Here is a 16,909-nt window from a genome sequence, read left to right as displayed (position 1 = left end):
AACAGGATTAACCGTAATCGTTTGAATACTAGCATATTAAATTTATAAAATTACATAATACCAATTTTTAAAAAATTAAGCTTTTTTGAATACTTGGGAAAAGTTCACTTTTCTAAAAATATATAACCTACTAAATTGTGTAAGAAGTGGAAAGTATTTCAAGAATTTCACTCATTCATATTCACTTTGCAAAACAAGGATGATGACTTAAAAACTAACACAACTTTGGCTTAAATATGAAACCAAAACAAATTATTTTTAAATGAGCATATTAACCCAATAAATTATTTACAGTCTATTTTGGTTTGACACATTTCATAAACCACAATGCAAATACTAATCTATTGCATTTTCTGTATTAGTATTTTTTTTCCCTTTGAATGGAAAGAGCATGTGTCTTTTGTAAAAGCTTTACTGGCATATACAGGCACATTTTTAAATCTCAGATCTCTTTTTCATGTTCTTTGGGTATCAAAAATATCTGCCATTAATGCACATACTTTTCCTTGAACAGAAAGCTCAGGAGGTAATTAAGAATACAAAAATGCACTGAATTGGAAAATTTTAAACTCATGTCCATCAAATTAAAACTATACAAAAAATTACAAAGATTACCAGCTACTATCAAAGACTTAAAAAGGAAAGACAACTTGATTATCACATGCTAAAAAAGTTACTAATGTTGCCAATTGAAACATCTTAATTATACATGCAAAACACATTTATTTGCATATGAAGTTAAAGCAGAAAGGTTACTCTGCTCCGCGAGTCACGGACAAGCCTTATGTTTTAAGGTAGGAGTTTCGTGAATACAATCATCACTGGATTTCTCCATTCAATTTACATACCCTTGAAAAACGCTTGACAAAATATCTCCTTTTTAAATAACAAAATATATGCCACAAATGACAAGGGAACTGTAGTGTAATACAGATGTGTTACATATTACTTATTTTTAAACTAACTTGCAAAAGAAAAAATTCATTTCAACCAACCTGAAACACACAAATGTTTTTGCATGGACTAACTTTTAATATGAATTAAATGGATACTCCCATTATCCACTGAGAACACATAAAAAGTTGCAGCATATGCAATAAATCCTGTGAGAATACGGTATTCTATTACTTGATGAGAAATAAATTATTATACAAACTGTAAGCTCTGCATTACTTTTTAACCCGAACTTGACTTTTCTTCTTCCAGAATAGAAAGCAAGCTCTGAGGGCACACCAATGTTACAACTACTTTAGAATATGAAAAATGACTTGGAGATGCAGACTTCCAAGAGTTAATTGTCACCTAAATATTTTCAAGCTTTAGACATCATCAAATATTTTGCTTCGAGACATTGACAGATATCTTCCACCAGGCTGATACCTAAAAAATACAAAACAAAAATAAAAGAGTTAACTGAAAGGTTTTATATGAAGTCAGGTGTGAAAGAAATCAAGGAAATCAACAAGAAGGAGCACTACAATTTAATACCTACTATAATACATGTATACATAATATATCTATACACATCTATACACATAATACATTATGCAAATTATCTGCTTCTGGTGACACTAGCCTCATTGTTCTTCACAAATGACAATCTATCTCCGGACTGCGTTTTCACTGGCTGATCCTCCATGTGTGTAATACTCTTCTGCCTCATTTCTGCCTTCCCACTTCTTTGCCTCTGCTCAAGTCTCACATCAAGTCTTATTCTGCTAAAGGCCTTTTCAAGTCCTCCTTAATCTTAGTGCCTCCCCTCTGAGGTTACCCCTCATTTATTCTGTATATAACCTGTTTGTACAGGGTTGTTTTCTATCACAAAAAAGTCACTTTCACCGCATATCTTTCTGATTTGTCAGCACCTATAATCTTAAAATATCCAATACAACAAACTATCAGCCTATATTTTGCTAAAAATAATTTTTCTTCCTTATTCCTGCAGGCCTGTGTCCAAAAGAGGTCCAGGCTAGTAACCATTTGCCCCTGGTGGATTGCAGAATTGTGTCTATTCATGTTCTTTTTATCTCTTCTTTAAGATTGGTGGGTCATTATAAATATTCTGAGCTTTGCTTCTGTTATCATTAACAGCAATTGTCATTCTCTGAAATTCTTAAATTTTATTATTGGCCTGAATGAATAAAAGGTGGAATGAATCCAGATCTTTGCAGTGATTCTGAGTCAGTGCTTTTTCCACTTTATAGATCATTTGATAAAAAGCACTTACTGAAGTAAAAAAAAAAAAAAGTCTCCCTTTCCCATTTTTGCCTAAAGAAAACAAAAGTCATCTTTATTTTAACTCTTAAATCCACACAAAGTAAACTTTTCTGACAAGGGTATAGATACAAAAACTTCTCAACGTCTTTATTTACAAAACAGTAAAATTTGGTGAAATTTGTAAAGCAACTTAAATTTGCATAGATTCAAAACCTATTTCTGTTGATTCACAGGTAACATTTCAAAAATAATTTTTAAAGGAGTAGTTAATAAGCAGATACTTGATGGTTTCTTTGATCACTCTCAGAACTATTTTTGGGATACTGTAGAAAATCCAATTAAGTTGATCTAGTTAAGTAAGAAGGTTAATAAAATCCTTTGAAATGAATCGATCCTATAGTCAAGATAGGAGCAAACTCACCTTCCTGAGTCAGATTCAAGAGGATCATCAGTGAATGTTTCTGCATTAAAATCAAGAGGTTCTGCATCCTGAAGTAATTCAATTCTATCTCTTTCAGTCCGATTATTAGACCTTGTATATTTAGATACTGCTGTAAAAGGAAGTAAAGAGGGAAAAAAATTCACATTATTATTTCTTTTACAGTAATGATTTTTTATTTGTGGATAACAGTCCCCTAGCATGAGGACAGAGTAAGGCCTAATACAACGGGCTTAAATTTTGAATCTAAAAACAACATGCTAACAGAAAAAAACCAATACAACAGCATAGCACCTTAAAGCCAGAATAAGATTATAAGTAAGGCAATGTAATAATTTTAGGGATCAAGATTTCATTTAAGAGAATATTCTTTCTTTTGATTCCCTACTGAGGTAACTTTTCCATGTCTAGGCAAAAAATCCTCAAGGGCTGGTGGCCAGCCCCATTAGTGATGTGCCTCTTCAAACTTAGTCTGGTTCTCAACTGTCAAAGTTAGTGTGCCACCCAGCTTATACTCAGCAATTGTCCAGCTTGGAATAACCTGCCTGAGCTTGGGCTTTTTTGGCTTTGCCTTAAATAAACCATAATGAGAAATTGGAACAGGACTTTTGTGGAAAACATACAGCACAAAGGAAATCATTTTGGTTGGTTAATAGGTCGTCCAAGCAAAGGAAGAGATTTTTAGAGTACTTAGTTAAGCCACTAACGCAAATCGGAATTAGCTATTTTATTATTTATTTAAATAATTAGACTATTTTTACTGAGGACAGTGTGAATTAGTCTTTTTAAAAGTATACAACTGGCCAGAGAAAAGGAAGTGAAGCAAAACCAAAACAGATTAATCATGAAAATAAAGTGATCTGAAAGCTTAGGACAGATGCTAATTTTGTTGATGAATGTCAGGACACTGATATTCTCTGGTTTCCGCTCCTCTGATCACCCCTGCCAATGTTTCTCCTACCCTGTAGCCCAGCCCCCTGAACTTGTGACTACAAATGCTACTTCCAGCTATCTGCCCAGCACCAAGTCTTAAGCTACAGACTGGCAAACAACACAATTTACTTTCCTGAACCAAATGCAACAACCACTTACATCTGTTGGTACTGGTTTCTGAGTAGTTTGACTCCTTTGGGTCAGTATGAACATTTCTATTCCTGGTGGAATCTTCTCGACTGTTTCCATATCGCTCTTTCCATTCCTTGAAAAGAAACATAAAACTATAGCAAAAATAACTCACTGAAATAGATATGAAGAAAAATTAACTTAATTCTGTTCCATTAAAAATATAACTGACTAAAATATATACACCTAGCAAGAGAGGCATTCAGTCAAGTCCATGGAGATTTCTGAAATGCTTACTAAGTGCCAAGCACAGGGGATACAATAAAAGGCAAAAACTGTCTGCCCTCAAGGAACTTACCTTCTAAAGGAGGAAACAACACATAAATGCAAGTTTTATGCAGAGAAGATGGGTGGTAACTAGAGTAGGCACTGGCAGCCAGGGGTACTAGGAACTCTAAGAGAGGGCCTGGGGGAAAGCATTCCAGGTTTGATATGTAGCCGGTGAAAGGGCAGAGATGCTTGAATATAGAATGCATGCAGAGAACTAAAGCACACAAAAACTAGAAAGGTAAGAAGGGACCGGGGGTGGAGAGCTTTTAGTGTAAACAAAGAATTTTATTTTTAATTTCAGAGGGTATAGAGAACCTGAGGGTTTCCTGAGTACAGGGGTGACATGGCCAGACTTAAGGTTTAAGCTATGCGGGGGATGAACTAGAATGGGGACAGACCAGGAACAGGGATAACAATTACATGGCCACTGTAAATGTCTAGGCAAGAGGTGATGAGAACCAGAATTTAAGCGATGGCTTTGCGAGCAGAGAGAAGGGATGATATAAGAAGAGGCTGTAACTGATTGGATATCAAAGACGAGAATGAGAAGTGATGGACAACAATGAGTTTGTGAACTACCTTCAATATTTCATAGGTAAGGCTGGAAGAGGAGAGTTTTATGGGAAAGATAATGGATTCGATTTTGGACATGTTCAGTTTGAGGTGCTTACAGGACTGGAGCTCAGAAGAGAATGGGGGTGGGGTGGGGAAAAGATATAAACCTCTGGAACTCATCAGCATAGAGATGATCACAGAGTTCAAGGGAGATGATAAAATAACCAAGTGAAAGAACAGAGAAAAGAAAAGAGCCCAAGACAGAGCGCCTGGGAGACACATGAAGATCTAGCAAAGGAGAGTGAGTGAGGAAAGGTCCAGCACATAGGAGGAGAAATTAGAAGCAAATAGTATCATGAAAACCTGGAGAGAAGAGACTATTAAACAACAGAGTGTAATTAACACTGTCAAAGGCTGCAGAGAGGTCAAGGGTGAGGCTTGAGAAAAGGTCAGACAACTCTAACAGCACAGTCAAGTTTTCACTTAACCTAACTGGACTATTCTGAAGACCTCCACCTCTGGTTGTGGGGCTGCATGCAACTCTGCGCCCTCTGAAGCTCTATGGCCCTGCAGCCAGGAGCTGGACTTTCTACCAGGAGTAGGGAACCTGTGGCCTTGAGGCCACACGAAGCCCTCTAGGTCCTCAAGTGCTGCCCTTTGACTGAATCCAAACTTCATAGAACAAGGTTCAGTCAAAGGGCCACACTTGAGGACCTAGAGGGCTACATGTGGCCTCAAGGCCGCAAGTTTCCTATCCCTGAAAGCTAAAGAACAGGTGCTAAGCCTCAGAGATAGACTTCACATACCAGGAATTCTCTATAACAATGCAATCAGTTACCTCCCTGCAAAGAAATAGCATAGTGTGTTGAGTCTAATATCTACTCTAAATATATAATTACAAAGTAAGATAGTTTTAAAAGTATTTTCCAGCTAGAGTTCTATCAAACCATACAACTCTTATGTTTAAAAAAAAAAAAAATCAAGAAAATACTACATATGCTACTTACTATATGCTTACCTATTTAGGTTAATAGATACTACTTAGAAACTAAATGAAAACTTAAGACTGATGAGGTAATAAAAGCAAAATAATTACCTTCTAATAAAGTTATTATGTAAATATCGACTATATTTTAATTATTTTCCCCAGGGAAACTAAAGTGCTTGAGAAATACAAAGTCACATGGCACTAATGAGAACAATCTTGTTCTGCATAATAAAACCTCTTTAATTGGAGTATACTAATTAGAATCGTGTAATTTAAGTAAAAGAAGACTTAGAGGTTATCTAATTCAACCTACAAATCAGCTCAGGGATCATTTCCAGATTCCCTGAGAGCTTGGTAGTTAAGTCTCTAGTTGTACATGACAAGATTGCTTTATTACCTATGGAGATAGCCTATCCCATCACTGGACAGTTATAACTATACACAAAGTTCTTACAGAGAGCTGAAATTTGCTCCTTTGTATTTTGTATCCATATGTCCTAGTTCTCCCTAAACAATGCTTTGAGTACCTAGAGACAGCTACTACTTTCTTCTAAGACTTCTCTATACCAAGTGTACACCTTTAGGAAGTAGTAACTATGATTGGGCAATACTAATGACTTTTCTATTTAGGAAAAGAAAAGTCTAGCTAAGCAAACGGATAGTATAAAAAAATTTCAAATACATTTAAAGTGTAAGAAAGCATCAACTTTTTATAATGGTCAAAGCTACTCCAATACCTGTATACACATACATACATCTGTATAGGTGTGTATACATAATTACGTGTTATTTTCTTAAAAAATCAATCTTTATTAATCTGTACCATCATCCCCACTTGGTCAAATTAACAAGATCTTACTGTGCTTTTCACTTAATACTTCCTAACATAGTCTAAAATATTATACTTACTCTTCTTCGATTTTCACCTTCTTCTTGCCTTTGCCTCTTTCTTTTTTCTAGAAAGAGAAAAATGTCAAGTTTAAAATAATGTGGTTTAGTTAGGACTAATTAAAAAACGTAAAGATGTTAATCTTTTAAAGAAAGGATCATAAAATTCTTCACTGAATGTTACAGACCACCTACTCTAACTTTACAGTCAATGGTGAATTTCTTTTCTGACATTTGACCTCAATTTACTTTTCCCTAGCAACAGATTAAGTGACATTCTTCATAAGAGGCAGGCAAGAAACAGAGACAATCCAACCCAACATAATAGCCTTGTGTTAAATAACCCCATAATTCCAAACAGGGGGGTAAAGACTCTACTAAACACAAATGAAAAACTAGAAAACAATTTGGCAGAAATAAGATTTAGATCAACACCATTATCACAATTAAATTTATGTTATTCACCACAATAATCTTCAAAGAGATATTCAACTTAAACTTCATAAAAAAAAGAAGACAGAGGTGATAGATTATTTCAGAGGAAAAAATTAAAATCAATGCTGTTAGAATAAGAGTAGCCTTTGATTAGGGTGACAGTGACAGGGAAGACTGGAGTGGGGAGAGTTTCAGGGAAAAGATACTAAGTTTTATCTTGAATATACTGAGTTTAACATTTCTACTGGATATTCATTTAGATATCTGAAAGGCAATTGGAGATGTGAGATTAGAGGTCAACAAAAAAGGTCAGGATAGGAAAGGGAGATTTGAGAATTTTCAACATGGAGATTGTAATTAAATCCATGGAAGCTGATGAGATCAAGTGAAGTAATATAGAGGAGAAGAGGGCTCAGAAGAGTCTCTATGGGGTACCTAAAATTAGAGAGAGTGATTTGAATAAGGATCTAGGAAAGGAGAGGTCAGATAGGCAGGGAGAGAACCAGGGAAGACTGTGGTCATGAAAAGAGATAGGGTGGATCAAAAGCTGCAGAGGGGTTGAGGAGAATGAGGAGTGAGGAAACAGCCACTGGATTTGGCAATTAAGAGATCACTACTAACTGGGGGGAGCAGTTTCAGTGAAATGATGAGGTTGGAAGCCAAATAGTAAGAGAGTGAGAAGAGAGAAGGTGGAGGCATCTACTGTAGATGGTCTTTTTAAGGAGTTTAACCACAAAGGATAGAAAAGCTATAGGGTAACAGGCGGTGGTGATGGAAAGATCAAGAGGGTTGTTTGAGGATAGGGGACACATGGGCATGTTAGCAGCCAGAGGACACAATCTGATCTGTGGGGAAGAAATGGGATGGGATGGAAATGCTTGTGCAGGTAGAAGCATTAGACTTGGTAATGAGGAAAGCACCTTATCATGACAGGAGTGAAGATAAAAATAGCAGAAAGCATCTGAATGATAATAGATAAAGAAGTTCATGGCAAAGAGTCTCAATTTTTTCCTACAAAATAGGAGGCAAGGTTCTCAATTAAGAGGATTGGGGAGAGGGAGCCATGGGAGATTTGAGGAAGGATGAGAAGATTTGGAAGAGTGGCTGTGGAGAGTGGGGGACAGTGAGTTGATGAGGGAGGATTGCTTAGGGCCCAGTTTAGGTTGCATCACATAAATTCGTAGTGGACTAGATCAGAACAGTTGTGTGACTCCTTCTGCCTTTGCTCAGTAGCACATATATAGTGCAGTGCATTGCTGAACTGGTTTGCCAAGGGTCAAGTGGTTAGTACAAGAGAGATGGAGTGAGAGAGAATTAAGGGGCTGTGGGTCAGAGTATGGATGGAGAACGTGGCTTTGTAAGAGAAGGCAGAGGAAGAGGTGGAAAGCCAGTAGACTGTGGTCAGATATGAGTCAGAATTCTACAACACAGAAATGTTGCATTTGTGGGTGACAGCATGATCAAGGCTAGGAACCACCCTTGTGTATGGCTACAGTAAGGTAGACGAGGCAATGGTAAGTAGGTTGAAGAAATAAATGGTTGCGGTATTTGAGGGAGAGTCAATATGTATGCCAAAATCCTCAAGTATAAAGGCAAAAACTGAGAAGGAAAGCAAAATTACAAGCCAGGTATTGAACTCATTAAGGAAGGAAGGGGCAGGACCTTGAGGTCTCTAGACAATAACTACTAGGATTATGATTGGGAGGTGGATGATGACCTGAAGGGATAGTGAATATCACCGGGGAAGGCGCCACTCCTCTTCCCAGAAGAGGACAGAGATCAGGCTGAAGACAAATGAAAGGGAGATGGTTACAATGCCGCTTCCTTTTGGAAGCTGGAGACGGGGCAGGAAAATGCTCAGAAGGAGATGGAAGAAGTGGAAGTCCTAGACCCATTGACTTCTCTTCTTCTTTCAAGGAACAGGAAAAGCAAGAGATGGAAGGCCTGAGGTCTCTCTGCACCAGCCACATTCTGGCTGGGAAATGAGGCTGACAGCAAGAAGAGGAAGTAGCCTTGTGCTGCTTCCAGCAACCTTCCCTCAGGAGACAGGAGAAAGAGGAAATGAACTTGGCAGAGTACTCCTGAGACCTACAGAATCTCCTTAATGACTTCTTTTAATTTTCTGGCTTATAGCTTTTACTCACTTCTGAGAAGAGCTTCTTACTGTTCTTGAGTAATGCTTTTACGTGCGTGCATGCATGTGTGTGTACACAAACACAGTGGAAATCTCAAAGTTGAGAGTGAAGTTTTAAGCTTTAATAGCTTCATGCCATGTACGCAGTGATTTGCAAACCTTGAAGTATCACGTAAACAGTTATTTCCTATATAAATGTGAACTATCACTGTTTTAATAGTTAACTAATGTTTATGATCCAATTAATAAAAGTCTGTTAAAGGTCAGGCACTAAAACAAAACATCCTGACAAAAAAGTTTTACTACATCGCTAAAATGAAAAGTGTAACCCCAATTCTTCTCTTAGGTCTGTTTAATCCTACGTTACTAAAAGTTTACTAATGTAAAAAACACAAACACACTCAACCATAACAGATGAATGTTTCTTTCCAGTAACTTACACGGCAGTATTTCTTGTAGATGAAGCTGTAATGCAGCATTACTGTGTTAAAATATGCTTTTCACAAAATGTGTAAAATTCAGTGCTTATGCCGTATTCTCTACTCCTCTATCACATACGGAAAAGCTATCACAGCTTTCAGTAAATACAACCAAACACATCCATGTATGTCAAACTTTGAGTAAGATAATAACTAAAAGTTACACATCCACTCTATACAAGAAATTTTGATTTTTGACTTGTCAGAGTATTTTTCTTTTGCTTATTCTAAATACAAGTCTTACCTCGTCTAATTAACTCTTTTCCTTCATCAACTAAGTCAGATGTCATATCATTATCTCCCATGAATTGTTGGAAACCTAAAAGATTCAGACAGCGTGTTCCTAAACTGGAAAAAAAGAGAAAGTGACAGAGAATAAAGTACAAATTAAATTTATATTATGGTGTAATTATACCTTAATGGAGGTTGGGCTTTGAAGTTAGTAATTAAGGCCAAAAGGAAAATCTCCTGTAGTCAAAAATACCCTTGAAAATATTTAAAATTCTCCATAAAATGCAGGTTATTAAAGGTTGGAGTTGGGAAGAGACTAAGGAGGCAGTCAGTATCAAGAGCAAATGGATGTGAAATGGCTAGATGAGGTAAGATTTGTATTTAAATAAGAGAATGTTCAATTTCATTTCAGCTACACTAACGATCAGGAATAGGAACTCAGCACCTCTCAAACAGAAGGAAAAACTCCTGAAAGGGCTTCATAGATAAACGATTCACCATGAGACAAAAACAGACACAAGGAAACAGAGCAAAGGCCTTCTCACTGAGCAAGAATGCTAGAAGGTCAACCAAGATCTCTCCTCTTTAGCCAAACCAAAATAAACAGAATGAATGTAGGTATGATGGAAATGAGATCCCAGAATCATACTCCTCGTGGGTGATATTCATACTATGAGAGACAAGGAGAAATAAAACCACAAGAAGTATCTCATCCAAGTATTTTAATAAATCCTCCCCTGAGGCTCTCTACACCCAATACACTGGAAGACAGAAAGTACTGACTCTGGAGCACCTATGAGACACTGGATCAGTCACTTCATCTCTTGGGACTCAGTTTTCTCATTTGTAAAAGGAAGGAATAAAACTAGATAACTAAGGTCCCCTCCAACTCCAAAAATATAATCCTATGATTCCAAATGTATTCATTAAATATAAGCAATTTGTGTAATTCTGTAAAAACCAAACATAAGGTCAATAATTCAGACACAGAATGCACTAGGGCTCATATAAACAAAAGCATTTGAAGTATACAAATATTTTCATAGTTTTCCTATTTCTAGACAATAATGTATTTTAAAATCTTCCATACTCTTGTAAAATCCACAAAGCCGGCAACATTAATGTAGCATTTTGTTTGCAAAATGGCTGAACCAGTTCACCGATCCACCAAAAATGTCTGTGTACTTATCCTTCCATAACACCTCTTGACTACTGTGCCATTTTTTGTCATTTCTGCCAATTTGATTTGCATTTCTCGTATCATAAGTGATCTGTAGTATTCTTTCATGTGGTTGTGAATATTCTATATCTCTTTTTTTGAGAACTGTTTGTTTATATCTTTTGGCTGCTATCTACTGGGGAATGACTATATCTATAGATTCATATCTATAACTACGTAGTATTGCTATATCTCAGATACCAAACCCTCATTTGAGAAATTTATACAAAATTTTTTTACCCATATAACCACTTCTCTTAACCTAGATGCTTTAATGCTATCTATGTCATTTCAGTTTCAACTAATCAAAGTTGTTTATTTTATTTTTTGCCTTTATGTCTTCTGTGATAAAGACCATAACTCCTATCCATAACTGTGAGGTTTCTCTTCTAATTTCTGTTTTTCTAATTTCTAATGATATTTCTCTTCTAAATGTTTTCATAATAAGATCATAATTTTAAGGTAATATATACAACATTTAGAATTTATTGTGGAACATAAAATCAAGCAGAGCTACAACAATACAACCCTCCCTCCTGTCACGCCAGGTAGGTTCTTTAGAGCAGATCTGATTGGCTGTCGTCGTTTGTGCTTGAAGCAGACCAAAATGACGTCACTATGACATCACTGTAGATCTAGTGAATATCTTAATTCCCAAGAAAGTGGGTATCCAGCTTAGGGTAAGGACATAAGGAAGAAAATTAATGTTCATGCTGTAAGTTTAAGTTTCTTACCTAAAATAAGTAGCAATACAGAGAATCACAACCAACATAGGATAATAAATATAGAATCCGTCAGCAATAAAAGATAGTACTTTCATAGAACCCATAATCTGAAATAAAAGAAAAAAATAAATTTAGTTTGATTTTTCTCCCTGTACATTAATACAAAAAGTCTATATTGATTACCAACCAAATTACAACAAACTTGCCTTTTCAATAGGAAGAAACACATCATTAGGATCACAGAGTTAGAGCAAGAAGGAACTCAGAGTAATTGAAATCCAACTTCCTCTATGAAATCTAGAGAAGCTGGGTAACATGTTATACAGGTAGTGATTTGGCAGAATTGGGATTTAAATTCAAGTCCTTTGACTTCAAATTCAGAGTCCTTTTCATTACACTAAGTTATGTCCTTACTAATTGGTTTGGATATCTAAACTGTTATTCTCCTTTCAAATATGGCTTATCAAATATTTATGGTAATGTCATAATTGGCTGTAAAATAACTGTATGGCAAGACTACAAAAATAAGCACTATTTTGAGATAATCTGAACATTAAACCTGTTAACAAGGAAAATAAGAAAATCAAGCAAGACTGGGTAGAGTTGTTTTCTGAGTAAGTCTTGTAGGTGTTATTTAAAGCAAGAAACTGAAGGAGAAAATGTATCTATCATATAACTTTACTGGCACATGGCAGGCTAGCTGCAAAACACAGATGTTTTGGGGAATTTCTGGATTAGCAGTGAGATTTACTAAGATTGGGGAGAATTACAGTCATCTGAGCATTTCCTCTGTGTGTATACTTTTCTGTTACAATGATCTAGCGAGAAGACAGCAGAGTGACTACAGTATGTGGGTATTTACGGCATTTTGCATACAGCTCATACAGTGACAATGCTTCCCACAGAAGCTCCTTCCCACCCAGGAGTGATCCCAGTGGTAACAAAAACAATTAAAACCTCAAACAGGATGCTTCACTATTCAGTGTTAGGCTACTTGCTTCAGAGGTCAAACAAATTAAATTAAAAAGTTAAAAATTAAAAAATTTTAACTACTTGCTCAGAATTATCAATTGTGTAAACTTAAAGAAAATGCTGTAATTAAAATTAGAACCCTGAACCAAGAAACCACAAGGATAAGATTCTGTATCACTAATTACACAAGGAATAAACTTTAGTATATTTCTTATGCAAGTTATTAGTCAAGTGACCTTCCTTAGTATTATATTACACTTCTTCTGATTGAATTTGTAGTACAATATATTCCATTTACTTACTGATGTATAAGCAGTTGGCTGAGTATCCTGGTGAGAGATTGTTGAATCCATGTGTGTCAAGCCCAAAAAATTTAGACACAAAGGGGGAGTCAAACGACAGAATAACCTGCAGTAATAGAGGGCTTTTAAACAAAGTATACATACATAGTAAATTCTTAAAAATCGAACTATAATTAGGCAAACACAATTCTTTAATCACTTGAAAAATATTTTGCTGACAAAATTTCCTATCAACAAGACAGTATTTTAACAAGACTATTTAGTTTGGATTTTGAACACAAGCTGCCCTTATCTATTTAAGGATCATTTTGAAAAAGTTGCTAGTCATAACTTTCAAAGGCTGCCTTTCTGCTTTCGCTAGTGCTTCCACTGCAAACTGGGGGGTGGGGGGGGAGGAGCTGGAGGAGAACACTGTAGAGAGGGAGCAGTAGCTTCAGGAATGTAACATTGTACCCTCTAATTCTCCAGTCTACACCTGCTCTCAGCAGCATGACACCAGTTTGTAAATACATTCACAGGTCACTTGTGTTGAATGCACATAAACTACATTGGTAATTTTTTTTATCAGAGAACAAAATACAGGTACACAGAGCTGCCACAGCATCCAGTCATGTGCAGATCAAAAGATAAATTTTATCAATTATCGTCCCTCTGTCTTCTTTCTTAAGTCTAATCCTTTCTTAATCCCCATCTTCTTTTGTATATCTAAGAAATCTCAGCTAACATAATTTTAATGGTGGCAAAGATCTTAAGAGTTCATCTAGTTCAATTTCCTGCCCCATGCAAATATTTTTCCTGTCTGACAAGTAATCACCTGGTCTTCCCCTGAACACTGTTAAGTGATGGGAAACCTACTATCTACCAAGACAGATCATTCCATCTAGGGATGGTCATAATTTCCATCTATTTCTAGGCATAGATCAAGGTAAAGGACCTTTCAATGCTCAATTTAACTCAATAAACATTTATTAACAATACTGATTTTCTGGTCCCTGAGAAAACAGGATATTCTAATTAACGCCCTCAATTGAGACCCAACTGCACTCCAGGCAATGATGTGACATTTTTGTACCATATGTTTAAACGTGTCTCTGACTTCTAAAGCAGTTACCATCACTGACTTATCAATAAGAATTTCTTCTACCAACAGTTACTTGCACGGTGTCTAAAGACAATAACATATAAAGAGGTATATACAAGAACGTGTAAATTGAGAGATTTTTATGGCACTTTTTATCACCATGTACTTACATGCCACTAAAGAGAAGACTGTAAGCATCAGTCTGGTGATGTGATGCTAAATAATAATAGTTAAATACACGGATCCTGAAGACAGTAGAATAAACACAGATACTTAAGAAGAAGATGGAAAGAAAACATGCAATCTGAAAGCAAAGGAAAAATTGTTATATTTAACTGACTTATACAATCATAATAAGTAAGTTTTGCCTAACTGTCTTCAGGAAATGTGCTCTGCAGAAAGTTTCATAATGGTTTTCATTGGGAAGAACTATGTCAAAACAAAATATCAATAAAAAACATGGATTTAATAGAACATTTTATACATCACCCATAAATTAGATGAAAAGAATTCTAAGTAGTATTATTATGGATTTAAAAACCAGAATAAAGCTATAACTAGGAAATTAAAATTATGAAGGGAACACATTTTGATCAGATCAATATCTATTTAAAATCATAAAGCTTTGCATTTAGCCACCGAAGCAAATGAAGGATCCTATTTCCTTGATGACTCCCCATACAAATAAATATCAGAAGGTCAAAATATTGCAAAAACTTAAGTAAATTTTAGTTTAAATATTTTAGGCTTTCTGTATACTACCTATGATTATTGTAGATGACATAAATTATTTTCAAATAATAGATTAGAATCTTTCTTGCCTTTCATTATTACTTGATAAAAAGGAGAATGTGAAATAAAAAAGTTATATGAGATAAGCAGTCTTTGTAAGGAAAGTGCTTTTCAAATCATAAAGTGATCCATAAATGAGTTACTATTATATATTGATAAGCACTAGTGTATGACAGATGACAAACTGACCTCAATATATATATAATTGTATGTTCTTTCTGCCAGTTGTATGAAGACTGCAAATAGGGATAAGACAGGTTTGGTGCTAAAGAATGTGCATTCTGACCATACGACAATCACAGAGAAGATGGCCAAAACAACTGCAAGTATCCTGTAAAACCAGGGCCTCAAGAGACATTCCCAGTACCATTCTGGAAAACAGAAGAAAATTAAAAGGTTAAAAGGGCTCAGAAAAAGCAAAAGCAAATGTCATCATTTCACTTAAATTGTTTCTGAGCTCAGATAAAACGCTTTATCCCACAGGCCACAAAGGTTACGGAGGGACAGAAGGAGGAGGCAGAACTCTCTCATCTGTCAGAGGCTACGGCAAAACACAGGTACAATTCCCCTTCGCATCAAGGATAGTTAAGTATTTCAAGAATATTTCCCTAGCTGGTGGGTTAATTATGGCTGAAAAGAAAGGATGACTTAGCAACTCAGTTTGTGAGGAGGCTTGGATTTAGTGAATCCTGTATTCATATGGTTTTAGGAATTTATGATGTTTCATGTGATAGTGTAAATGATACATAGGAAACAATATAACACATGAAACTAAAATGTTATTGAAATGTACTCATCATTAGGTAGATGACTAGACTAAGCTGTCGGTACAGAAAACACAAGCAAGACCTGAGTTTGTTCCGAATATTAATTCTGTAGGTATAAGGCTGTACATATCAAGAAAAATCTATTTAAGTTTACACCATTTGGTTAAATACCTAAAACGCAAGTAACTATAGACAAAATTATTTTCCGATCAGTTTTGATTCCCATTTCCCAAATCATCTGACAACACACTAAAAATTATTTTTAATCAGTCAATACTAAAGTTCATTTCTCAACCAGAGATGATGATTTTTATGTATGTGTGATCAGAGGGACTGGCAGAAGGCTTGGGGTAGAGGGTTTGAGGGGGAGTGGCATACACAGTGGCAAGAACAGAGAACATTTTGTATCCAGATTGTAATGTAAGGATAAAAAAAGACAAATGGGCAAGCAGCACTTTGGTATGTCTCAAAATTATACCACAAACTGAAAAGGATAAAGCACTGTGCACTCTACTGTGCGGCCTAGCATTAGAACAAAATAGCTCCAAACTGGAAGAATCGATTGTTTCACATTTTAGTTCCCGACACTATAGCTAATATGGTGCAAAGAAAATGTCTTCATTATTTGTATACAGTTAATTATATAATGCAGAATTATGAGGATGACTAAATTAAATGAAGAATACTATAGTACTTGTGAGTTTTTTTGGGGGGGACTTAACACTGATGAATACTTACAATATAGCATAAATGGAAATAAATGTCAAATAGGAATAATTAAATTATATACATAACTGGGAATAATATAGGCATAAAAACAGGAAAATAGGGAGTTAAATATCAATTACTTTTGAAGTTTACAGTTTAGCACATACCAACTGTGGGACTATAGAAATACTGGATAAATCTGTTTTCTGGCTCTTGTGGTTGAAAAGTATGAACAAACTGGTGGGTAGCACTGGTTTCATTTTTTGCCACATCTTCAAGATAAAATGCTTGCTCCAAAAGAATTCGCCACTGTACTTGTGTACGACGGTGTCTCTGAACTGAATAAATGACCTAGGTGAAAGAACATAGGAGTAACCAGTTAAACACAAGACGCTTTAATTATACAGAACGCTTAATACAAAAATTGTTAGGAAGATTATTAAAAAAACTGATGATGTGTGAAGACAGATTGTTGATATATCTAAGCAAATCTTGCAGAATAATGTGTAACCAGCGAAATGGACAAAAGACAAGAGCGTGATCAAATTAAGTTTATGACTCACACAACTAAAAATTCCACATTTA

The 16,909-nt window shown here is 35.6% G+C and overlaps 1 protein-coding gene across 6 annotated transcripts in view; it reads right to left on the bottom strand.

The window, feature by feature from the left end:
- Positions 1–1,009: 1,009 nt before the first annotated feature.
- LMBRD2 (LMBR1 domain containing 2) overlaps positions 1,010–16,909 on the bottom strand; it is a 59,457-nt gene continuing 43,557 nt past the window's right edge. For 5 of the 6 annotated variants that reach the window (XM_072605810.1, XM_072605815.1, XM_072605813.1 and 2 more), the window contains 10 exons: positions 16,492–16,675; positions 15,039–15,220; positions 14,228–14,361; positions 12,977–13,082; positions 11,712–11,809; positions 9,772–9,875; positions 6,501–6,547; positions 3,749–3,854; positions 2,639–2,768; positions 1,010–1,380 (listed from right to left, as the gene is read on the bottom strand). In XM_072605810.1, the coding sequence (XP_072461911.1) occupies positions 1,320–1,380; positions 2,639–2,768; positions 3,749–3,854; positions 6,501–6,547; positions 9,772–9,875; positions 11,712–11,809; positions 12,977–13,082; positions 14,228–14,361; positions 15,039–15,220; positions 16,492–16,675 (1,152 nt within the window). In that variant the 3' untranslated portion in view covers positions 1,010–1,319. The remainder of the gene's footprint in view (positions 1,381–2,638; positions 2,769–3,748; positions 3,855–6,500; positions 6,548–9,771; positions 9,876–11,711; positions 11,810–12,976; positions 13,083–14,227; positions 14,362–15,038; positions 15,221–16,491; positions 16,676–16,909) is intronic. The other variant, XM_072605814.1, reaches the window with a different exon arrangement.

The sequence above is a fragment of the Notamacropus eugenii genome, chromosome 4, assembly GCF_028372415.1.
Source record: "Notamacropus eugenii isolate mMacEug1 chromosome 4, mMacEug1.pri_v2, whole genome shotgun sequence".
Taxonomy (NCBI): domain Eukaryota; kingdom Metazoa; phylum Chordata; class Mammalia; order Diprotodontia; family Macropodidae; genus Notamacropus; species Notamacropus eugenii.
Note: the sequence above shows the minus strand (reverse complement) of the source record. Positions and strands in the feature narration are given on the sequence as shown.